This window comes from Podarcis raffonei, chromosome 3 (assembly GCF_027172205.1).
Source record: "Podarcis raffonei isolate rPodRaf1 chromosome 3, rPodRaf1.pri, whole genome shotgun sequence".
Lineage (NCBI taxonomy): Eukaryota > Metazoa > Chordata > Lepidosauria > Squamata > Lacertidae > Podarcis > Podarcis raffonei.
This window is the reverse complement of record NC_070604.1, coordinates 124,628,934-124,651,850: the sequence shown is the minus strand read 5'-3', so window position 1 is coordinate 124,651,850 and position 22,917 is coordinate 124,628,934. Positions and strand designations below refer to the sequence as shown.

Sequence of the window (22,917 nt, the reverse complement as noted above, 5' to 3'; positions counted from 1 at the left end):
ACAACAGTATATACTACAAACTTCCCTAACCCTTTTATAATAACAATTATAATAATGATGATAATTTAAAAATTAATGATAATCATAATTTATTATCCTTCCCCAGCCACTGTGGGCTCCTCCCAACAGAATATTAAAAACGGGACAAAACATAATAATTACAAACTTCCCTAAGCCTTTTCTAATAACAACAACAACAACAACAACAACAATAATAATAATATAAAAATCAATGATTATAATAATTTATTATTATTTCCCACCCGCTGTGGGTGGCTCCCAACAGAATACAGTATTAAAAACACGACAATACTTACAAACTTCCTTCACGTAAAGGGCGTGGGAAACACTGAGGAGAAAAAGCGCCAAGCGGCGGGCCCCGCCCACAACCCGACCTGTGATTGGCCAAAAACGACGAAAACGCCGACCTGTTGCTGCCGAAATTTTTATTGTTGCTGAAGCTGCTGTGCGCGTGCGTTGAGGGAGGAGGTCCTGGGGGGGGGGGGGGCATTTGGACGTGACTGGAAAGAGGGAAACGGACCGGAGGGGGGGGGAGGGCAGAAGACGCACCACCGCCGCCATGTTGGTTGAGGGCAGTGGGGCGTAGCCTGGCCGTTGGGTGGCGCTGGTCTCCCTCCTGAGGTGGGAGCCTCTTGGGGGGTCCCTGCAGAGAAGGAAGGCCGGAGGCCCCCCCAAAAAAAATCCCCTCAGGGAGGAGTCCCAACAGTGCCTAAGGGACCTAGTTTCTCGTTATTGTTGTTGTTATATTATATTATATTTATATAAAATAACCTCATAATTAAGGTTTTTCCTTATTATTATTATTAATGATTATCCTCATTATAGCATTCTCCTTGTTCTCCTCCTCCTCACAGCGTTTTCCTGATCACTACTTCCAAGCTCCCTCAGGAGCAGCCCAGGTAGACTGCCTCTGGCCCAGGAGGCTCCGCCAGAGCAGAAGAGGCTCCTGGGAGGCCAGGGTTGCCCCAAGAGGTGGGCTCCGGGCCCCCCCGGTGTTCTTTGGGGTGCAGGGGTCAAAGTCCTGGTTTCTGCCTCCGCCCCACCGGCCTTTGGCCCGCCTCACCCTGCCAGCGTGCAGATAGGTTGGGGGCTTATCTGTCCTACTGGGTGCTGCTGGGAGGATGGCGTGCCTGTGGGTGCTGTGGGGTGCCCTGCTGGGCTGGGGTGAGCCAGGGGGGCGAAGGTGAGACGGGGGCTGCGAATCCCATCCCTCTCTCTCCTCCCTCTCTCAATTCCCAAAATCCTGGGAACTATAGCTCTGTGCTTCCTTCCAGCGGGTTGGACTAGATGACCCTTGAGGACCTTCCATCTCTCCCATTCTAGGATGCTCCCCTTCTCTCTCACTCTTCCTCTCCTTTTAATGGCACTTTCCCCCTTTACCCCCCTAGCTGGGCCTCCATTTCCTAGCTGGGCCGTCTATGGGAACTCAAGCACCAGCGCCTGCAACTGCTGGGATTGCTCTGACGAGAGCCATTGCAGTAAGTTTTGGCGCCGCCAAAGGAATTGGGGAGATGTGACTCGATTCCCCTCTCAGAGAGTGATTTAACTCATCTTGATCAAAGCACCCTGAGAACTGGGAGGAGAATATTCCGCACAGCCTTTCCAAGGGAACGCTGGGAGTTACAGCTCTGAGAGGGTCTCCTTGGGAAACTGAACAAGTTATAGTTCCCACAATGTCCCCCAAAGCACCCTAGAAATGGTTGCTTTCTCTGGGCATTGAGGGTTGCGATTCCCTTGACAGAAAGAACTACAGTTCCCTTGACAGAAAGAACTACAGTTCCCAAGCTCATTTCTCTTCCTAGGGCACTCTGGGAACTGTAGCTCATGGGGGGAACAGGGGTCTCCTAAAAGCACTTGGTGCCCAGAATGCTGGGAACTGTAGCTTGCTCAGGGCGCCTCATTCCTTCTCCTTCCAGGCTACCAGAATGGGCTGCCACCACCGGGCACCGCCTTGGCCTGCGACTTTGAAGGCACCACCTGTGGCTAGGAGGATGTCAGCACGTAGAGTACCTGTGACATCCAGAGCAGAGGCTGGGCGCGTGGCGCCAACCCCCCCTTTGACCACATGCGGGGTACCGACAAGGGTAAACATGCTTCATTTGAAGGGAGGGGAAGCATTGCTTAGTGGTTAGAGCACCCCTTTGAACTGGTGCCCCCTGACCTCCCCTCAGGCTGGTACATGAGCATCTCGGAGCAGTGAGCCAAGCCGCCTGCCGCCCCCGCCCGACTCCGCTCCCTGACCCTGAGCAACGCGGCCTCAGCCTGTGAGCTCCACGTCTGGTACAGCATGGCCAAGACAGGTAAGCTTGGGGTGCTGGTGGTCGGAAATCCAACAGGTGCAGAGCCACATACTCGGCCTTTTGCCTTGTGTGGTGGAGGAAATGCCGCGGGGCACAGTTCTTGTAATTCCATATCAATATCACATATTACGTTTCTAAACTGCAGGATGTATCGTATCAGATAATTATTATTTATTGATTTCCAGACCACTGACCCGCCTGCTAGGGTTGGCGTAAAGAAATACCATCCTGATCATTCTTATCATGACATTTACTGATGCCTTACTTCCCGTCCCCCATTGGGGACTGATAAAAATGAGAGCGGCTGAGACCAGATGGCAATCCGCAATCCTCACAGGGGTCAGACTAGATGACCCCCAGGTCCCTCACCCCTCTGCCCTTCCCCTGCAGGACTCAACAGGACCTTCACATTGGAGCTGAGCCATGGCAGCCACGTTGTCCCCCGGTGGCGAAGCCCCACCTCGTCCTCTGCCGCCTGGTGCCCCCTGCTGGCCTACACTGGAAGAGTCCTTGGCGCTTTCCAGGTGGGTCTTGCGCTCCTCGCCCCACCCCACCCCGGCCGGCTCCTTCTCTGGAGCATGTCAGGAGCACTGCCTCCCCCTCCACAGGTGATCTTCTCCTCGGTGACGAGCGTGGCACTGGACGACGCCCAGTTCAGGAACTGTGGCCCCCAAAGTAAGGCTTTCTTTTCCGCCTCCCCGAAACCGGGACGACCAGATAGACTGCCCTGGGGCTTGGAGGCTCCCCATTAACTGTCCAAATGTTTCCAGGTCCCCGGAGCTGCGCCCCAGACAAGCGCCCGTGCCTGCCAAGCAGCTGCGTGGCCCCTGCCCACCTTTGCAATGGCACCAAAGACTGTGGTGACGGTGGAGATAAACGGGGTTACGGTGACTGTTCGGGGGGCATTCGGGGCTGGGGGGACGTTAGTGCCACCGGAAAGGGGGGAACGGCCGAAAAGGCACCCCTGGGGCCCCCCTCACCTGCCTTTCTCCCCCAGAGGCCTTCCTCTTGCTCCCCTTCGAGGAGGGCTGGTGCAGGTGGACAGCAGACGCCTACGAGAGCCTCTCCTGGGCGAGGAATTGCAGCTCCCAGGCACCGCCATCCCCACCCTGCCCCCCCCGCGACCACACCACCAACACGCCGGAAGGTGGGTGCTGGTTGGTAATACGTAGAGGATGCCAGCAAGGCTGAACCTTTCTGTAAAGAAACAATTTGAATCAAGTCTTACCAACTCTGGTCATGCGCTGAGTTCAGCACCTCCAGGATCTCACAACTACCTTTCTGAGCTCGTTTCTACATGTGTTTGTAGGCATGATATTGACATAGGTATAGATCATATAAAGGTAGAGATAATTTCTAGACAGAGATACACATAATAAATAGCTCAGTTCCATAACTATAGGCATATATGTGTATATATATAAATAAAATGGGTGTGTGTGTGTGTGTGTGTGTGCACGCGTGCATGTATATATATGTAAATGAAATATGTATTTGCTTGTGTATATGTGTTTGTATACATATAAATAAATAAATAAAATGTATATATCTATGTGTGTGTGTATATACATGTGTCAGCGCTGCCCGAGGTCCCAGCTCACAGAAGACCAACGCTGCTTCGTTGTTTAGTATAAAAGTCTTTATTGAAGTTCAGTTTCACTTCCACAGGCGCAGCGTGCAACGCTACGTCTCTAACCTTAGACCGCCGAAGCTCCATCTGAATCTCCTCCCCCCTGACACCAGTTTAAGATTCTAGCCTTACTCCACCTCTTCCTCTGTTCCTTCCTTCTCTGGGTCCGCCTGCTAGTCGGAGTCTCAGCCCTCCTAGACTCCTCTGACGCTGAGTCCCCTGACTCTTCTCCCTCCTTCGGGCCTTTGGACCTGGCTCCCAATCCGGGTTTTCTGCTGTCCCGCGCTCCTCCACATTTGAACTTGGCGCGCGCGCGCAGCCTCCCACTTTCCTTCTGACCGTTACACTGCTGTCACTACTCCCTCCTTCGGGGAGGCTAGCTGGAACTGACCTCCCCTCCGTTTCCCCACTTTCCGATTGGGGCGTGGTCAGCCCTGACTCATCTTCTCTCCCTGCTGGAGGAGAGGCTGGCCCTGACATATGTGACTCTTCCCCCCCACTGCGCTCTGGTGGGGGAACTGGTCCTGATCCCCCGCTGCTGCCTTGGGAGTCCCCGCTGGCCCCCCGCTTCTGGTGCGTCCCCCCTGGGACCCCCCTTGCCCTCACCATCGGCGCCCCCTTCTGGGAATCTTCTGATTCGCTGGAGAAGCTCATGGAATCTCTCGGGTCACTGTCATACTCCCCTACGCTCCCCTCGGATCCCTCCCCTTCGCTCTCTATTTGCTCTCTCCCCTGCTCTTCTGCTCCTGAGCCCCTGACAACATGTATATACACTATAAATATAATTGATATGTGCATGTGTGTGCGTATATAGATAGAGATATAAAATGAATATCTATATACAATGTATGTGTTTTTATAGATGACATAGAATCATACAATTCTAGAATTGCAGAGTTGGAAGGGACACCTCGGGTCATCTAGGCAGGAATCTTCAACCCCGAGATTAAGCGGAGAAACCCAGCCAGATGGGCAGGGTATAAATATATTATTATTATTATTATTATTATTATTATTAGTCTTGTACTCTACCAACTGAGCTATACATATATTTATAGATTGTGTGAGTGTATAACAGAGCTTTGCAAACTTTTATGTTGGGGTCACAGTGACGAATAAATCTTGATCTTGGGGTGGCATCTCGCTAGCCGTGCCTCAGCTCCCTCTTTCGTGCTCCTCTCTCACAGGGTACTTCATCTACGTCGCCGGCACCCACCCAGGCCGAGCTGAGCTGCTCAGCCACACCCTGGTGGCGGACGGGTCCTGCCATGTGAGTCCCCTATCATTATCATCATCATCTACTGTCAGAGGCTCAGGAGCAGAAGAGCAGGGGAGAGAGCAAATAGAGAGCGGAGGAGAGGAATCAGAGGGGAGCGTAGGGGAATATGACAGTGGACCGAGAGATTCCATGAGCTTCTCCAGCGAATCAGAAGATTCCCAGGAGGGGGCGCCTATGGTAAGGGCGAGGCGAGTCCCAGGGGGGACGATCCATAAACAAGGAACCAGAGGGGAGTCCCAAAGGAGTAGCGGAGGAGTAGGACCAGTTCCCCCACCAGAGCACAGTGGGGGGGAAGAGTCACGTGAGTCAGGACCAGCTTCTCCTCCATCGGGGAGTGGGGAGACGGAGGGAAGGCCAGGTCCAGCTAGCCTCCCCGAAAGGGGGAGCAGTGACACAAGTGTAACGGTCAGAAGGAAAGTGGGAGGCTGCGCGCGCGCGCCAAGTTCAAATGTGGAGGAGTGCGGGACAGCAGAAAACCCGGATTGGGAGCCAGGTCCTAAAGCCCGAAAGAGGGGGGGGGAGGAGTCGGGAGAATCAGCGTCAGAAGAATCTAGGAGGGCTGAGACTCCGACTAGCAGAAGGACCCAGAGAAAGAAGGAACAGAGGAAGAGGTGGAGTAAGGCGAGAATCTTAAGCTGGTGTCAGGGGGGAGGAGATTCAGATGGGACTTCTACGGTCTGATGGATAGATGTAGCGTTGCGCGCTGCGCGTCTGGAAATGAGACTGAACTTCAATAAAGACTTTTTAACTTGAGCAAGAAGCAGCGTTGGTCTTGTGTGAGCTGGGACCTTGGGCAGCGCTGACATCTACGATTTCTTATTTGCGGAAATATGGGAGGAGGTTATTACCATCATTTACTATTTGTTTTCTACGGAAATATGGGCCAATATTGAGGAGGACACTTTGAGCTCCAAAGTGCAGTTCAGGCAGTTCTGCTCCCAGGGACGTCAGGGACTGGCTGGTTGAGGAAAACGGCATCATCTGCCCAAACAGGGAGAACACCCCGGTGGAGAATGCCCCCCCCCCAGTCTGACCCTTCCAGAGAAGAGGAAGACAGTTTAGAATTACAGCAGGGGTTTGAGGGAGGTCACAGCTCAGAGGCAGATGAGGGGAAAGTTGGGAAATGATTAATATTTTTTTTAAGTTCCATATGTAAAGTTATGTAAGGTTCTCCAATTAACAAACCAATCATATCACATTAATTCCAAATTATACCAATACATAATAAACTCCAAATATTTAGCCGAATTTTAATTTTTTGTTGGGGGTACCCGTGCTTCGAGTTCAGAAAGGGTCCAGTCATCTCATATTTCTGCTGCTTTGATGTTCACAAGTCCCATCTTTCCATCTCTTTGTTGTTTTCCTATACAAATCCGTCTTCCAATCTTCTTGTTGTTATCATTTTTCTTCTTAATAAACTCTGAGTTTTCTCCACAAGCGAGTTGAAGCAAACATTATTATAGTCCTGTGTGGGTTTTCACGTTGATCCAAAAGTCCTATTCAAGCGGCAGGCGCCATTTCAACAGTTCCCATAAAATACAGTCTAAGCGTCTGCTCATTAACTTTCCCAGATCAGTTGCTCCATAAATCAGCCTTTCCAGGGGAGTTGTTGCCAATTCAGCCGTGGAATTCAGATATGATAACAAAACCGTAGCACCTCTCCCCCTTTGACTGTAAATCTTGCAACCAAGTCTGTCTCATAATGGCAGTTCCCAATTAGAACTGCATCACACCAAAAGCCTTTCGTTTCCTTTCCAGATCTTCCGCAAACAAAGCCTTTGCTTAATAATTTTGTTTCAACACAGTTTATTATCCCATCTCACTTGCTATCAATCATTGTGGCGGTTCTTCTTTGGGGGGGGGGTTGTTAGGTAAATCATATTGAAAAAGAGAAAAGTCCCCCCCCCTTTCTAATCCGTTTCAACATACCATTCAAGGCACCCCAGGGTGCCACGGTACACTGGTTCAAAACCACTTATCTAAGCACTCAGGGACAGAGGCGGAGGTAGCTGTCCTGGCACCCGGAACGGCACACATGCTGTGCACCTGGAGGCGGGGCTAGCTGTCCGTGGGGGCAGGGCAAGCATCCCAGGGGGCGGGGCGGTGATGACCTGGGGTGAGCCGCACCCACTGCACCCCCTTCCTCCGCCAGTGCTCAGGGAAGAACCAGACAATTTCCCTGCTGCTGCTGCTCACAGGACAGACGGGCCTTTGTCCTGGAGTCTGGCACAGGCTAGGAAAGGAGGGGTCATTAAGCGTGACAAGGGCCCTTTGACCCTCGCCTGGTGAAAGCAAACATGTTTTGCTTCGTGTCCTCGGCTCCAGGGCAAATGCCAGTGGGAGAGACCGGGATTTAGGTTTGAGCCACCCCAGAGCTGCGAACTGCAAAGCGCAAAGATTCAGTCTGGTTTAATCTTCCTCCTGAGTTTGCCAGCTGCTGCCCTCAGTGCTTTTGCAACCACTGCCTCTGGGCCTCAGCTCCACAGCAGCTAGAGTGGGACAAAGTCTTCCACCTGGCCTGAGACCCTTGTGGGGCTATGGGAGAGCCATGGCATTCTTAGTCATTTCATTGCCTTTCTATCCCATTGTATCTTTTTCTCCAGGGAGCTCAAGGTGGCACAGAGAGTTCTCCTCATTTAAACCCCACAAAAACCCTGTGAGGTACGTTAGGCTGAGAGGCAGTGACTGGCAAGCATCATAGCTGAGTGGAGATTCGAACCCTGCTCTCCCAGGTCCGACACTCTGTCCAGTACATCTCCCTCCCTCCTCTCTCTTGGTGCCCTTCCAACAGAGCCTCTCTGGCCTTGCTTGCCATACAGCTATCAACCAGGGGCCTGTTCCCTCCTCCTGGTGAGCCAGGAGTGATGCAATCACCTGACTGTGCCCTCCAGGAGATAGAGGGGACAGCCCTGCCTCCCCACCCCCTGCCCCCCATAAGCGAGGAATCTCTGCTCTGGACACAGAGCAATGAGCAGCTTGAATTTTAACTGCCTGGATTAATCATTACAGCAGAGGCCTGATAAGGCCGGCAAAAGCAGCATCCGGAGCTCTGAGCCTGTTCTTGGCCTTGAACCATGCGGGGCACCAAGAAATACCCTCATGTCATCGACACGCCAGACCAGGGCAAGTGGGAGGTAAGGACGGGAGCAGGAGCTGGGAGAGAAGGGCCAGCACTTCCCTGCGACAGGCGGACCTGCCCCCAAGGGCAGGGGGGCAAGTGGTCTGGCAGAATGGAGCTTGGTGAAAGGAAGCCTTGCTTCTGAGGGGTGGGGAGTGGGGATGGGTGCCTGCATTTCTTCGGAAGGAAGCTTCACTTGTCCGAGTGGCACCACCAGATAAGTAGAAAAGGGGGATGCACCCAGCGCTTGTCCCTAGAAGAAGGGTCCATGCATAGCTCTGTCACTGAGAACCTGCTAGCATGCAGAAGGCCCCACAAGTACACAAGAAGAGCCTGGCTGCAGGATCAGGCCAAGGATCCCCTATCTAGTCCAGCTCCCTGTTCTCACAGTGGCCAGGCAGACGCCCCCGGGAAGAAGCCCCCACAAGCAGGACTTGAGGGGCACCACAGCCCTCTCTGCCCACCTGCGATTTCCCAGCAGGACCTCCTGTTGCCACAGGTCCCAGGGCTGCAGAAGAGAAGGCAGCCTGAATCCCCCAGGGTTGTTGTTCGTTGAACGGAAAGATGCTGAAAGAGGGAGGGTGGGTGGGTGGGTGGGTGCTCTGTCGGAGTGGGGAGTGATGGCCTCTCTGGTTGGTATGAGTGCCTGAATCATAGAACCAGAGAACTGTAGAGTTGGTAGGCACCCCAAGGTCATCCAGCCTAACCCCCTGCAATGCAGGAATGACAGCGAAAGAATCCCTGGGCCACCCAGCCTCTGCTTAAAAACCTCCAAGGAAGGAGAGTCCACGGCTCTTATTGTCAGAAAGTTCTTCCTTAAACTTCAGAATCTCTTCCTTGCCCCTTGAGGAGCCCTCCAAGGATGGGATATTCTCCCCCGTGCACTGCAACATATCCTGGGAGGAGGTTTGATCCAGGACCTCAGTACATTTCCAAGCCTCTTTCTGAAACTCCTTGAGAAGAGGCACCCCATATCAGGACGCTGGATTACATGTCCCTTTGAGGCTGCACCCGTACAGCATTGATGTGTCTGATCATATTGTGTATGTCAGTCACAGTGAGTCATGGTGTTGGCAGATTAGCATCTAAATAAAAATAGAAATTTGTCATGGATTTGCATAGCGGCCCTGTGCACAGGTGCTCAATGGGACAAAGATTCTGGGACATGTGTCCCAGAACTTCAAAAGTCCTAGGTGGAAAGTCAGCAAAAATGTGCCACATGCCAAGGGAAAACCCACCGGAAAGTCTAGGCAGGCACAGCTTCTCTCAGGGTGGGTCTCAGCAGATCTCGGAGGGCGGCGCCTTGCAGCTATTCTGCAGTGCTTATTGCCCCCCTTGCGTCTGCTCCCCACAGCTCCCTCCCTTCATGCCTTTTTCTCCCAGCTGGCAGGGTACGAGGCTGCCTTGCCCATCACAGAGAAGTCCAACCCCATCACCCGGGAGCTGGACAAGGCGGACGCTGCACAGATCGTCCAGCTGCTCAGAGACTGTGATGCAGAAATATTCCAGGAAGACGACGAAGCGCTGGTCAACTACAAGGTGACTCTGCCTCTCCCTGCCTACTTGCCTGGGGTGGGGGTGATCTGGAATGTGACCCTTCAACACTGTAGAAGCATAGAATAGCAGAGCTGGAAGGGACCCTGTGGGTTTCCAGACAGGAGTTGATCATGATGAGGGTTTGCCAAACGTGTCTTCCTCTTAGCTCATTTCTACTCTTCACCCTGAGTTTCTGCCTTTGGTAAAGGTTGTTCTCTAACTGGAGCGCTTGCAGGCCAGTGTTTCACAACTGTCGGTGTTTATACTACATTTTTAACGATTTGCCTTGAGGGCACCTTTAACCTCTTTTGTTGTCCACCAGTATTTCGCTTTCCATTCTTAAGTTGGGAAGAGAGTAGTTACTTTGGAAGATGATAATCAGGCATCCAAATGACATGACCACTCCAATGAAGTTTATGTTGGATGCATTACAGTAGTCCAATTGTGAAGTTACCAACACATGAATGACAGCTAAGCTATCTCTGACCAGAAAAGGATGTAGTTGGCACACCATCCTAAGCTAGCATGAGGTGTCCCTTGCCACAGAGGTCACCTGAGCCTCCAGTAGCAGAGATGAAACTGGGAGCGCCCCCAAACTACAGACCCGCTCCTTCAGACAAGGCACAACCATGCCCTGAACTGGCGAACTCCCCATCTTCTGCATCTGGGAACCACTCTCTCTCTCTCACACACACACCCCAAGGTCTCTGTCTTACCAGCATTGTCTCAGTTTGTTGGCAACCATCCTGCCCACTGCTGCACCTGGGCACTGGTTTAGAATAGTCATAGCCCCTCCTGATTCAGATGTGATGGAGAAATAGCACTGAGTGCCACTGACACGCTTTTCTGTCTCCCCCAGAGGCTGTACAGCGAGTCAGTGCTGAAGACCATGGTAGACATAATTGCCAAAGTGCAAGAGGTGCTGAAGGTATGGCAGGAGGCAGTGGGTGTGTGTGTGTGTGGTGTTGTTGTCTGGATGTGTATAAATGCTAGGAGAGGATATAATAATTAGATATTATCTTTCCTTCATCATGTTTGTGAGTTCAACAGAGTGCATCCCTTTGCAGCTTAAAAGGAAAGCTTAAATAGGCTAGTTTTAGCCTTTTCGTTTAAGTAATCCAGGATGCTTTAAGGCAGACTGGATTCTCCTGGGATTTCCCCCTTTTCTCCCCCTTAAAATATTTGCTGTAGAGTAACAGATGCAGTAGCTTTTTTCAGGCAGGCTTAAAATGGTAATTCAAACACATAATTAAGTCTAGCTTAAATGTAGTTTCTTCACATTTTCTTCACCATATTACAAATGGTAATACAAACACATAATTAAGTTTAGCCTAAATGTAGTTTCTTCACATTTAGCTTCACAGCTAAAATGGGCAGAGTGGAAAGACTGAGATACAAAAAAATGCTTGATTACCTTCCCAAGGTGAGGGGAAGTGACCTGGCAGGGCAGCTTACTATACAGCATTAACCCTTTCATGCAATAGATGTTGGTTATACTGTATGAGGTTAGTTATCCCACATGTCCAGCTACAACCACCGTTTCCGCTGGGTGGAGGGCAAAACTATGGTGGAGGCCAGGTATTCAGTTGCTTATGAGGAGTGGGGTAGAGGGCCCTTGGCAGCTGGACCAGGATCAGCTGAGTGGGTGGACACCCAGCCTATTTGTCTCTTCCTTCTTTCCTCAGGAACCAGACAACACGCTCATTGTGCTGAGTGGAGGGGGAGCCTCTGGCCGGATGGGCTTCCTCATGGCAGTGAGTGCCTCCTGCCTCACCCTTCTGCTCCCCCCTTTCTCTCAAGCCCCCCCCATGCCTGGAGATAAGGGCTGTGCAGCTAATGAAGAGGGCCTGCTAATGCAGGGAGGGCTGCTGCCATCCATGGGGCATCCCTGGGGCTTGCCCCCTTGCCCCTGGGAGTCAGCGCTGGAGGGTTTGCCACTGAGCCTGGCTCAGGGCTGCACCGGGAGGGGGCACCTGCCTGGGATGCCACAAAGGGACTGCATTGCTAGCAAGGGCAGGCTTTGCACTGTGGCCTTTGGGGTGGTCCCTCAGAGCTGGGGGGGCACAGGTCGCCCCACACCTCCCTGACTGTCTTTGTGTCTGTTTTTCCTAGGTATCCTTTAACATACTCCTGAAGGGGTTGGGGCAGCTGCCCCAGTACACGTATATAATTGCTGGGGGGGACAGGTAAGGACACAGGATGAGCAGGTGGGTTGTAAAAAAAGCCATTTGGGACTCTAGGCTACTAGACCGGTGTGGGGGGTGTCTGGGACATGTGGGGGACAAATGCATGTGGAAACGTTTCAGGTGCAGACCTGAGTTTGGAGAAGAGAGTCTTTTGCATGTGTGCATTTGTGTGGTGCTGGTGGTAACTGGATCCCTTTGCAGCATAAGATGTGGAAACTTCTAGGACAAGGTGGCTTAACCTTGTTACAGAAAGTTTCAGACCTGATCCCAGCAGAAGCAGCAGTGAAAACAAGAGAGGGAGAATCTGACATTATAAAAATATGGTTGAGATAAAAAAATGGAGTCTAGACTAAGCATCCTTTCTCTTCAGCTCCATGGTGAAAAAGAGACTGAGGAGGGAGGAAGTGGTAAGGAATATTTTCATTTGTTACTTTTCCTACCAAGGGGAAGCAGGGGATATGACCTCACAGAGTGTCCTCTTTAGCAATTTATAGGGGATCTTCAGGTGTCTTAACCCTTTGCTTATCCAGATCTCATTTTGGCTGCAAATTTAGTTCCCACACAGACAAGTGCATTTCTTATGCCTCTTCTCACAGGTCTCTTGTAGCATCCCTGGAGGGCCCTGAGGACAGTGCGCTGCTGGGGATTGAGGACCTAAAGAAGGTGCGGCTGCTGGTGTGTGTGTGTGTGGAGAGACCCTTGTCTACAAGCACCCTCGGCTCTGAGTACCCACCTGCTCCCCAGAGCTGCTGTTGCAAAGGAGCAAGCACCAGCTACAGATTCTTCTGATGGAGAGCAGCTCCACCAGGGCCATCTAAAGGCCTTGGTTTCCCTTGCCTTGCTGGCAGGAAGAGAGCCCACAGGTGCTCTGGGCAGGAGAGCTGATGGGTACCTTTGGTCCTGGGTGGGCTGGGGGGTTAGGGGCAGCAGCAGCATAACAGTGACAACTGAGCTCCCTTTTCTCTCTCCTCCTCCTCCTCCTCCAGGTCTGTGAAGGGAAAAAGAAGGTCATTTTCTTTGGGATTTCATGTGGTTTGTCTGTGAGTATTTCATGCAGGACAGGAGTGGAGGGAGGGACGGGAGGGAGGGACGGGAGGGAGGGACCCTCCCAGTTCCTGTAGGAGACAAAGGGATATCTCTGTTCCAGATGGGCAGGGGAGCAGAAGACGAGAGGGATGTTGCACCCCACCCCAGCCAGAAGGTTTCACATGGAGGACCACAAAAGCCACCTCTGACAAACTCCCTCAATGTCAAGTCCTTAGGTGTGTCCAGTGGATGTTTCTGCTGGCAATGGAGAAGGGCCACTGGAGCTCAGTGGTTGGAGCATCTGATTTAGGGCAGAAACTCACAAGTTTGATCCCCCATCTCCAAGTGGCGCAGGAGGAGAGCCCTGCCTGAAACCCTGGAGAGCTGTTGCCAGTCAGTGAGGCAACATGTAGTTAACTATGGAACCTGCTGCTGCAGGAGGCCGTCATGGCCACTGACTTGCATGTATTTGAGAAGACGCGAGAAATACATGAGGGGTAGAGGGCTAGCAATGGCTGCTAGTCACAACGGCTACTAGTCACGATGACTCTGCTCTGCCTCCACGATTGGAAACAGCAATGCTTCAGAATACCAGGGGCTGGAAATCACGGGAGGGGAGAGTAGATCATGTCCTCGACTCTTACTTGCGGGTTTCCCTTTGGGGCAGCTGGTTGGCCACTGTGAGAACAGGATGCTTCCTTTGGCTTGATGCAACAGGCTCTTCTTATGCTGTTGCACTGAGTTTTGTACATTGGTGCCAGGCCTGAAAGAGGAAATATGGGTCCGGAAGTAACCTTTCCCAAGCCAGGGGTCCCCTTGGAGCTTGGCCTTGGAGGAACATGGCCTTTGGAGCAGAGGCTGCCATGGCCACTGTGGCTGGTGCCGCCTTACACAGGTTCTGCTTGCTTGCAACAGGCTCCCTACGTGGCTGGGCAGCTGGACTTCTGCATGAACAACTTGGACATCTATGTCCCAGTTCTGGTGGGATTCAACCCAGTCACCATGGCCAGGTAAGGGGGGGGCAGGGGGCAGGTCCGGAAGAGCTGCAGGGTGAGCTGCCAAACACGTTGCCCAGTCTGGCCAACCCTGTTCAGAGCATCTCCTGTGCCAGAGGCATCTCAAGCTTGGGAGGCGCTTGGCTGGGGGAGAAGAAGGCAGATAATGGAGATAGGCTGAGGATTAAATGTGTAACTTTAAATTTAAATCACCAATCCCACATGTGGTGGGGAAATATGAGAGTAAACAGGCTGTGAAGCCCTTTTAGTAGAGTAAAAAACACACAGCCGCTTTTGCAGCTTACTGGAATCTAGGAATTAGGCAATTACACCTCTTATCCCAGTTTATTTGTAGTCTGCTGACTTTCCCCCCTCTGTGCCCTTTGTTAAGAATGAACCACACATTTTAGTAAGATAATCAAGAAATACCCAGCTAAAGTAGAATGAGAGTGAGTATGGAGTGGTATGCAACCTTCTTTCTGCTTCAGAGGTTGGGCTTTGAAAAATGTTCATCTGCATTAACAGTAATCTATAATGAACATTCTAAATTCTTCCTGTGGCAAGCAAGAGGAGGTCCATGTGGGGCTCTGGGGAGGGTGACCTTGTGGAGGTGAAGAAAGTGATGAGGTGGCCTGGACAGCGTCAGAATCCAGCGGAGCGGGGGAATCTGGGCAAGAGGCCCCTGCCTGCCCTCTCACACCCCACATCTCCCTACAGAACAGACAAGATCGAGGGCTTCCACTCCACCTTCCGGCAAGTGGCCGAGAGGATGGAGAAGCTGCAGGAAACCCACCAGGCCTTCATCCTCAATCCTGCTGTGGGGGTGAGTGCTGGGGAGTGGGGGGGGGCCTTCCCTGTGCTTCCCTCATCAGACCTACCATCCCTGCGCATCCATAGCACATATAGGCATTGGTGGGGCCGAGGGTGGTCCACTGGAGAGAGCAGCCCACAGATAGGGGGCAGGAGCTGTCACCTCTAACCGAGCCCATTCTCAGGGTGTCACCTGCTGCACCTCCCTCAGGTGAAGCACCTGGAAGAGGCCCTTGGATGGTTATGGTTCTTCAAAAGGCTTTGGTGCCATCAGTCAGTGAGGAAAGGGTGTGCCAAGCCAAACAGAGCCCCTCTGCAGGCAGGAACCTGTTCTAGAGTAGAACCTGCCCCCCTGTGCACCCCATTCCCTGCCCTCCCCAGCACTCACATATATGGAAAAAATGGAATTCAATAAGCATGTTTACCTGAAATCTACTTCCTTCAAGTTCTATCTTTCAGGGCAATTTGTTTCGTCATCAGCCCTTCAGGGGGGGTGGGGGAGAGAGAGAGTGTGCTCACTTGGGCTCCACATGTCTCTCGTAACAAGGGCTGCTGGCTGTGGGCATCAGGGTATGCTTTAGTTGTGCTCCAGTATAAGGGCTTGTTCCCAGGAAGGCCTGCGATGGGCTAGTGCAGGCAGGCAGGATTGCCAGCCCAGTCCATGGGGCCCTGATCTCTGGCACATCCTGGCAGCTGCCATGGAGCATTGGGAAAGTCTCCTCTAAGGACCAGGCAGGGACCGGTCTCAGCCCACTGTGCTCTTTCAGCCTGAAGGGCTCACTGGCTCATCCCGCATGAAGGGCGGCAGCGCCACCAAGATCCTTCTGGAAACTCTGCTCCTGACTGCACACAAGACAGTCTCCAAGGACAGCGAGATCTCAGAGAAGTGAGTTATGGAGCAGAAGCCAAGCAGGGCAGCCTCTGGGGGCTCCTCCATGGGGTGGGGAGAGTAGCCTCTCTTAGCTCCCAGTCCCTCTCCTGGCGGCTGACCAGCAGCCCAAAGCCCAGCAGAGTTCTCTCTGAATCCTCTCTGCAGGTGTCTTCTGGAAATCCTCCGCACCTATGAACGGGCCCACAAAGTCACCTATGGTCAGAGCAAGAAGATCGCTGCCCTTGTGAAGCAAGCAGGAACCAGGTGAGCCTCAGGTGGGCAGGAATTTCTTCACAGCAATCAGAATTTATCTTCCTTGAACCTCAGCTCCTGTGGGCTTTGGCCTGTCAAAAACTCTCTGCCCCCCAGCACAATCTCTGCCTCTCTCCGCCACAGCCTACAGAAGAAGGCTTATGTCTACCTGGTCGGCTGGCACACCCTGGGCATCATCGCCATCATGGATGGGGCCGAGTGCATCCCCACCTTTGGGGCAGGTGAGCCCTACCAGGCAAGGAGGGTGAATTCAGTCTGGGCAGAGAGTGGTTCTGTAAATGTGGGACCCACCGCCACCAGAATGTCCCCATTCACCAGGCCCAGGAAATGTCATGTGCTGGAGGAGGGGCTGGAGGAGGCTGCAGGCGATTGGCAGGAGGTCCCAGTGCGTGTGCATGAGTGTGTGAGAGAGAGAGAGACTGAGAGGGGGTGGGGGTTCCTTCTTATGCAGACACATGAACTCTGTTTTCTGCTTCTCCCTTCATGGCACAGACATCAACGATGTCCGGGGCTTCCTCATTGGGGACCGCAGCGAAATGTTCAACAGAGAGGCTGATCTGATTGCACAGGCGAGTGGTCAGAGGAGGAGGTTGTTTGGACACCTCCTAGGCTGGGGTCTTCTCCTTCTTCACCTCCTCCTCCACCTCCTCCCCCACTTCCTTCTCCTCTTTTCGGGGCTTCTACAGAAAGGGGACACCAAACCCAAATGCACAGGCCCAACCCCGAAAGCAAGAGGAGCTGCGCCCTCCAAGGGTCACCCCCTTCTCCAAGGCCCCCCTCACATGGGAGTTGGGCACACAGACCAAGCAGTGCCAGGGCATCCAAGGCAACAGCCAGTTCATCTCATTTCTGGTAGATCAGGGTCAACCCATAACTCAAGACCCCCCCCACATGCCCCCCCAGAAGCCAGGTGTTGACAGCTTCTTCTTTCTGTTTTTCTCATGCAGGGCCCCAAGTTTGCTTTCTCTGAAGAAGATTTTGTGAAAACAATCCTCCCATCACTGACGGAGCTGGATACCGTCCTCTTCCTTTTCACAGTGGATGGTGAGAGTTGGGGGGGGTGAGGCTGGGGGGGCAGAAGGGCCTCTTGGGAGATGCAGGAGAAAGGAAAGGCATCTCCACATGGTTAGACTACAGAGGCAGAGATGGCCACCAACTTGGCTGCCGTCAAGAGGGGGAAGTTGTTGTTGTTGTTTTATACTCTGAAGAAAATTCATGGAGGACACAAGGCTGGGTTCTGCCTGCACTGTCAGACCAGTTCCTGGGCCCCAAGTGGAGAGGGGGCTGGCTGCTGCTGCTGCTGCATTCAGATCCTGCTTGTGGGCTTCCTTTTGGTTGGCCACTGTGAGACCAGGATGCTCCACTAGATGGGCCTCCTTTGGCCGGATCCAGCTGCAGGGCCCTTTGGATGTTCTAGGGAGCCATGAGGTGGGAGGATGAGGGAGTCTGCAGCTCAGCAAGCACAGAAGGGATGGCAGAAAGGGGGCTGCTGGAGCCAGCGCTCTGAGGGCTCCTGACCTCCTACCCTTTTTGCCTGGTTCAGAGAGGGGGCTGCAGCTCAGCGGCAGAGCAGGAGGAGGCTCTGAGGTCCAGCCACCAGCATCTCTAGGTGAAAAGAATCACAATTTGCAAGAAACATGAGAAGAGCCTGGCCATAGTGGTTGGATCAGGTTATGGATGGCATGGGGAGGATACATTAATTACAATTGCCAGTCTTCTATGTGTATGGGTTACACAGAGAACCCCATCCTTGGCAGCAAAATACAGAAGCTTGAAACTAGGCTGCAAAGCATTATATTTTCTGAGCAAATCCAGCTGCTTGATATTTTGTTCTGTTTTCTTATATTTTGTTGGAAGCCATTCAGAGTGGCAGGGGCAACCCAGTCAGGTGGGTGGGGTAGAAAAAATATATCATTATTACTACTACTACTACTTACGAAGGTTAGCTGGCTTAACCCCTCTTAACAAAGAATCTGGCAACAACTTATAAAGTAAGTAAAATTAGTGTTTACTTACTTAGCAGTCTTGCATTGGATCACAGCAAAGGCAGCAGTAAAACTATGCAGGTAAAATACTTAAGGGTTTCAAAATATATAGCTGATTACAAAATTGGATTGTGCAGTCAGGGAGATCGCCAACATCCGTCTGCCTTGAAGACATGGTGAAGAAGTGAGAGAGAGAAGCGACAGGAAACAGAGGAAATGACATCACACAGAGCTCTCTCTCTCCACCTTTTACATTTCTATGGTCCAAATCTGCCTGTCTAGCAATTTACAGCCCTGTGGTTAATAGCCCCTAGACTTCTTAACTGTTAAATTTTGAATGCTAATCTCCTACACATAGGGGGCCATCCTGTCCCCCAGAGCCCCTGGAGACAATCCTGGGCTGCCTGGACCAGTGGCTGGCTCCACATCAGACAGCCCCACCTGTGAGTCAAAGGCACTTGGATAGGCTCCTCTCCCTCCTTTCCGGAAAGGGAAACAGCTGGTGGGAGAGTGAGCACCCTAAACCCTCTTGTGCTGCCTTCCTTTGCCACCAACACCCCTCTCTCCTCTCTTGACTGCAGACAACCTTGATGAAGTGGAGAAGTTGGTGGTTCAGGTGAAGGAGAGGACCTCCAACGTGCAAGCCCTTTCTCACGCCACAGTCGGGCAATACCTGCCGGTAGGTGCTGTCTGCAAGGTGGGCATGTTTGCAGGCCCTTAATACCTGATGACTGATGGCTATCATCCATGGTCCACTGCCCTGGAGGGGCAGAATCACACATGCAAGAGGGCTCTGCCACACCCATTGAGCAAGCCCCTTTCAGATCTTGACCTTTTGGCTGACTGTTCCCCCTCTCTCCCTGCTTTGCCCCCTGCCCCCGCCAGGCCTCGCTCAAGAAGCTCTTCCCCTCCATCATCAGCATCATGTGGCCCATCCTGTTCCTGGAGTATGAAGGCAAGTTCATCCAGGTGAGGAGGGGGCAGTGGGGAGTAGGGAGCCACTGGCAAGGGGGAGGGGGAGAGTTGCTTTGTGTCCAGGCTGGAGCCCCCCTGGCCTGGCCCTTCTCTGCCCACCCTCCACTTGCCCATTCAGCCCATCCCCCATCCCTTTGCAGAGGTTCCAAAGGGAGCTCAGCACCAAGTGGATCCTGAACACAGTCAGCACCGGGGCTCACGTGCTGAAGGGCAAGATCCTGCGCAATTACATGGTGGACCTGCGAGTGAGCAACTCCAAGCTCTTCTGGAGGGCAGTCAGCATCCTGCAGGTACTGGGGGCAGGGGTATCCCAGAAGGCTCCCCTGCAGGGCCATGGAGCTAGTCGATGGGTGTCCACTTCCCAGGGTGAGGGCTGGCCAGCAGAGTGCCAGCAGAGTCTTGCTTTGGCAACAGCAGTGCCTGGTGCAAGGTCAGGCCAGCCGAGGTCTTCCGCTCAGTCCAGCTCCCTCCTTCTTCCGATTTCTAACACAGGGGAGGGGGCCTCTGAGACCCTGCCTGTCTCCCAGATTTGCTTCTACTGTATCTCAATCATCCACTAAGATGCGTTGGGAAGCAATGGCGGGCTTTATCCTTGTGATCCTCACAACAAGCATCTTAGGGAGGCTACTCATGGAAAGACAGTGCCTGGTCCAAGGACGCCCATGAGCACCGTCAGGGCAACATGGTGACATGAACCTGAGTGAAGTTTCCTCACATCACAGGGGCTCTGTGGGGCCACCACCTTGCGGGGAAAAGCAGAGCTCAAGTCCCCACACTCAGGAGGGACCTGTGCCCTTTGCCACCCCCTGGCAGCCCCACCCAACTTCCCTCTCTCCCTCCAGAGGTTCTCGGGCCAGCCGCATGCCAAGTGCCTGGAAGGTCTCCTGCAAGCCATCTATGACCCTGAGCCGCTCTCTGAGGATCTCCGCACAGCTCCAGTCTCCAAGCACATTGCCGTAGCAACAGACAAGAGCAAGGTAGGCAGGTGTTCTCTCCCTCCCCCCCCCGCACCTGCCCATCCCACTTCTCCATCTGGTCATCCCACACTACACTTGTGCCATGACACAGGAGGTACAAGTCACACCAATCACACTTCTTATTGCTGTTTATTTGTGGTCTCCTGACCTTTCCATTCTCTGTCCCCATTGCTAAGAATGAACCACCTGTATTAGTAAAAACAAAAAGATTTTACTTACATTCAATACAGACAGCAAATAAATCAAAGTGGTATGCAGGTAAAAATACTTCTTAGTTGCAAAATGCAAATTTAGTTTCCAAAATGGAGTATGGGATCCCAGAAGAGCCCATATATGTGCATCTGCTCACGAAAAGAAACTGGGGAAAGGAGGAAGAAAAGATTAAGATGCCCAAACCAATGGCTTCAAGTTACAAAAAAGGAGTCTTTGATTAAACATCAGGGAAAACATTCTGACAGTGAGAGGTGTTTGACAGTGGAACCGTCTCCCTCGGAAGCTGGTGAACTGTCCTTCCTTTGAGGTTTTAAAGCAGAGGTTGGATGGCTGTCATGGGTGCTCTAGCTGAGATTCTTGCATTGCAAGGGGTTGGACTAGATGGCCCTTGGGGGCCCTTCCAACACTTTGGTTCTAATAATAATAATAATAATAATAATAATTTATTATTTGTAGCCCGCCCATCTGGCTGGGTTTCCCCAGCCACTCTGGGCGGCTTCCATAGAAACCAAAAATACACTAAAATATCACAGATTAAAAACTTCCCTGAACACAGGAAATGCAGGAATACAGGAACTCTGTGTTCCTTAACCCTAATGGTCAGTTTGACTGCAGATTTCCCCACATCTCTTCCATTTGCCCAGGTTGTACCCACAGCCCTGCTCTGCCTCCTGCGTAGCTGCTCAGCGCCAGAGGCCCGCGCCCGCCTGGATGGTGCTCCCTCCCTCCGAGCCGCCCTTGACACTGCGCTGAATGCTCCTGGAAGGAAGCGGGGGGCTGACAAGTCAGAACCTGATGAGCAGAGCACATAGGGGGGAACACACAGCCTCAAGCCCCAGACGGTCTTCCAAGCAGAGGCACTCAGCCTGACGAGAGAGGCCTCGTCTGACACTGCCCTGCTGGCGCTGGCCTGTCTTCTCCCAGTGGGGAAAGGGGTGGAGGGAAGGGATGAGGAGGGATCTGGGATGAGAGCTACTGTAAGTGAGGCCAGGACAAGGATCCTGCTGTGCCAGGAAACAGGTTCTTCTTCCCTTTGGGAGATGGATCTGTGCCTCTGGGGAATGCCCTTCTTTGCCCCCTGGCAGGGTGGGCCTTGCCCCCAAACGACTCCCTTGTCTCAGGAGCTGCCCTGCCATGCCCTGTCCTGCCCTTCCCCTCCATGCACCCCCGGCATTGGGCTGCCATGCTAAAGTGGGTGTCAGCCTTTCCTGCCAGCCCCTCCGATCTGTGCTTTCTCATTGCCAGCTCACATCCCTGGCACTGCCACCTGTGCCCTCTTCTGCAAGGCTGGCTGCCTGGTGGACCATGGCGTGCTACTAAGGAGACAGGAAGGGCTTCAGATTCCCAGCCTGCCCTTCCACAGCCACCAGCACCCAGCTAGGCAGTGCAGACTGGGCGCCATCCACCTGCAGACTGAGCCCAAGCCAGGTGGGTCTTAAAGAGGCCTTCTCCAAGTCTCATGAAATGTCCTGGGGGACCTTGCAAGGCTTGCAGCAAATTGTCTGTGGTGCCTGTAGTCAGTATATGCTGGCAGTGTCATTGTGTGGCCTGGTGGGATGAGGTGAGCAGGGCAGGTGGGTTGGAGGTAAAGGGACCTGGGTCCACCCTGCCCCCTGGAGCCCCTGCCCCTTTCTCTGTCTCAGTGCATGAGGTTGGCACAGCTCATTTCCTTCCTTTCTGCCCTGGAGCCTGAAGTTGACTGTGTCGCTCCTCCTGTCTTTGACGGGGAACCAGCTGGCGAGTTCTGGGCTCCTCTCTTTTTGTAATAAATGATGTGTCTGTGCACTGGGTGTCCTGTTCTTGCTCAGTTTGGGGTGGGTGACTGGAGTGCTCAGGTTCTAGAAAAACATCCTGAAACACCCGCAAGGATCAGACTGTAACCTCTCTCCCCAAATACACACAGCGTGCACACCATGAACTCTGAGGGCTCCACGTGGCAAAGGAATGCTTTCATAAGGCCTAGCTTGACCTCCCGCTTGGATGGAGCATGTGCCCTGGGATGGCGTCACGGGTGGCCTTGACCACACCCCACCCCAGCCAGTATCCCTCTTCGGCTGGCCTGGAAAAGTGACCCTTGCTCCTGTGCATATGTACACAAAGGGTGCATGTGGCTGCTGGGTGCACTTTTGCTGTTCAGGAAAGGGAGAGGGTGGAAGCTGTGGATTTGAGCTCCTGTCAACAGGAAGTCAGCCATCCACCCACCCACATCTGATCATTCAGAATCATCAGAGGTGGTTCCTGCCGAGACAATGGCTGGTTTGAGGTTTTGAGAAGAAAGACACAGGGCTGTTTGATGGAGCCCCAAAAGAAACTGGTAGCCAATTGCACAGATTGCAAGTTGGCATGTGATTTGTCCTGCTGCCCCCAGATAGCAGTGTGGCTGCAGCATTCTAGCCCAAATGAAGTTTCTGAACTATCTTCATAAAATGCCATTACAGTGGTACCTTAGGTTACATACGCTTCAGGTTACAGACTCTACTAACCCAGAAATAGTACCTCGGTGTCAGCGCTGCCCAAGGTCCCAGCTCACACAAGACCAACGCTGCTTCTTTCTCTAGTATAAAAGTCTTTATTGAAGTTCAGTTCCACTTCCAGACACGCAGCACGCAACGCTACGTCTATACCTTAGACCGTCGAAGCTCCATCTGAATCTCCTCCCCCCTGACACCAGTTTAAGATTCTAGCCTTACTCCACCTCTTCCTCTGTTCCTTCCTTCTCTGG

At 52.7% G+C, this 22,917-nt stretch overlaps 2 protein-coding genes across 5 annotated transcripts; both read left to right on the top strand.

Annotated features, from left to right (window-relative positions):
• Positions 1-1,227: 1,227 nt before the first annotated feature.
• LOC128411609 (apical endosomal glycoprotein-like) lies at positions 1,228-5,242 on the top strand (the record flags this gene model as incomplete). The annotated part of the gene is given in 8 exon segments (XM_053384046.1): positions 1,228-1,499; positions 1,938-2,105; positions 2,193-2,321; positions 2,712-2,845; positions 2,930-2,996; positions 3,092-3,208; positions 3,319-3,468; positions 5,139-5,242. Coding segments are annotated over 8 exon segments (1,023 nt in total), but the record flags the coding sequence as incomplete, so codon positions are not given.
• A 2,515-nt stretch (positions 5,243-7,757) lies between these two features.
• On the top strand, positions 7,758-21,013 carry GCKR (glucokinase regulator). 4 transcript variants are annotated; one of them, XM_053383997.1, is made up of 19 exons: positions 7,758-8,364; positions 9,732-9,887; positions 10,744-10,812; positions 11,570-11,638; positions 11,997-12,070; positions 12,667-12,733; positions 13,057-13,110; positions 13,218-13,332; positions 14,012-14,106; positions 15,669-15,787; positions 15,938-16,036; positions 16,142-16,266; positions 16,538-16,614; positions 16,993-17,089; positions 18,612-18,709; positions 18,916-18,999; positions 19,146-19,295; positions 19,848-19,982; positions 20,840-21,013. In XM_053383997.1, the coding sequence occupies exons 1-19, from the start codon at positions 8,305-8,307 to the stop codon at positions 21,005-21,007; spliced, it is 1,911 nt and encodes a 636-aa protein (XP_053239972.1). In that variant the 5' UTR covers positions 7,758-8,304; the 3' UTR covers positions 21,008-21,013. The 4 variants fall into 4 exon arrangements, with proteins under 4 accessions (XP_053239972.1, XP_053239974.1, XP_053239973.1 ...); XM_053383999.1 differs by having other exon boundaries at positions 7,759-8,364; positions 16,169-16,266; XM_053383998.1 differs by lacking the exon at positions 13,218-13,332 and adding an exon at positions 14,809-14,914 and having other exon boundaries at positions 7,761-8,364.
• Positions 21,014-22,917: the final 1,904 nt, after the last annotated feature.

What these genes read in the sequence shown, in the direction of transcription:
- GCKR (XM_053383997.1), top strand. Translation starts at nt 8,305, where the DNA reads ATGCGGGGCACCAAGAAATACCCTCATGTCATCGACACGCCAGACCAG. An exon ending in AAGCGCTGGTCAACTACAAG is followed by an intron (nt 9,888 to 10,743) that starts GTGACTCTGCCT and finishes TGTCTCCCCCAG; the next exon opens with AGGCTGTACAGCGAGTCAGT. An exon ending in GGATGGGCTTCCTCATGGCA is followed by an intron (nt 11,639 to 11,996) that starts GTGAGTGCCTCC and finishes TGTTTTTCCTAG; the next exon opens with GTATCCTTTAACATACTCCT.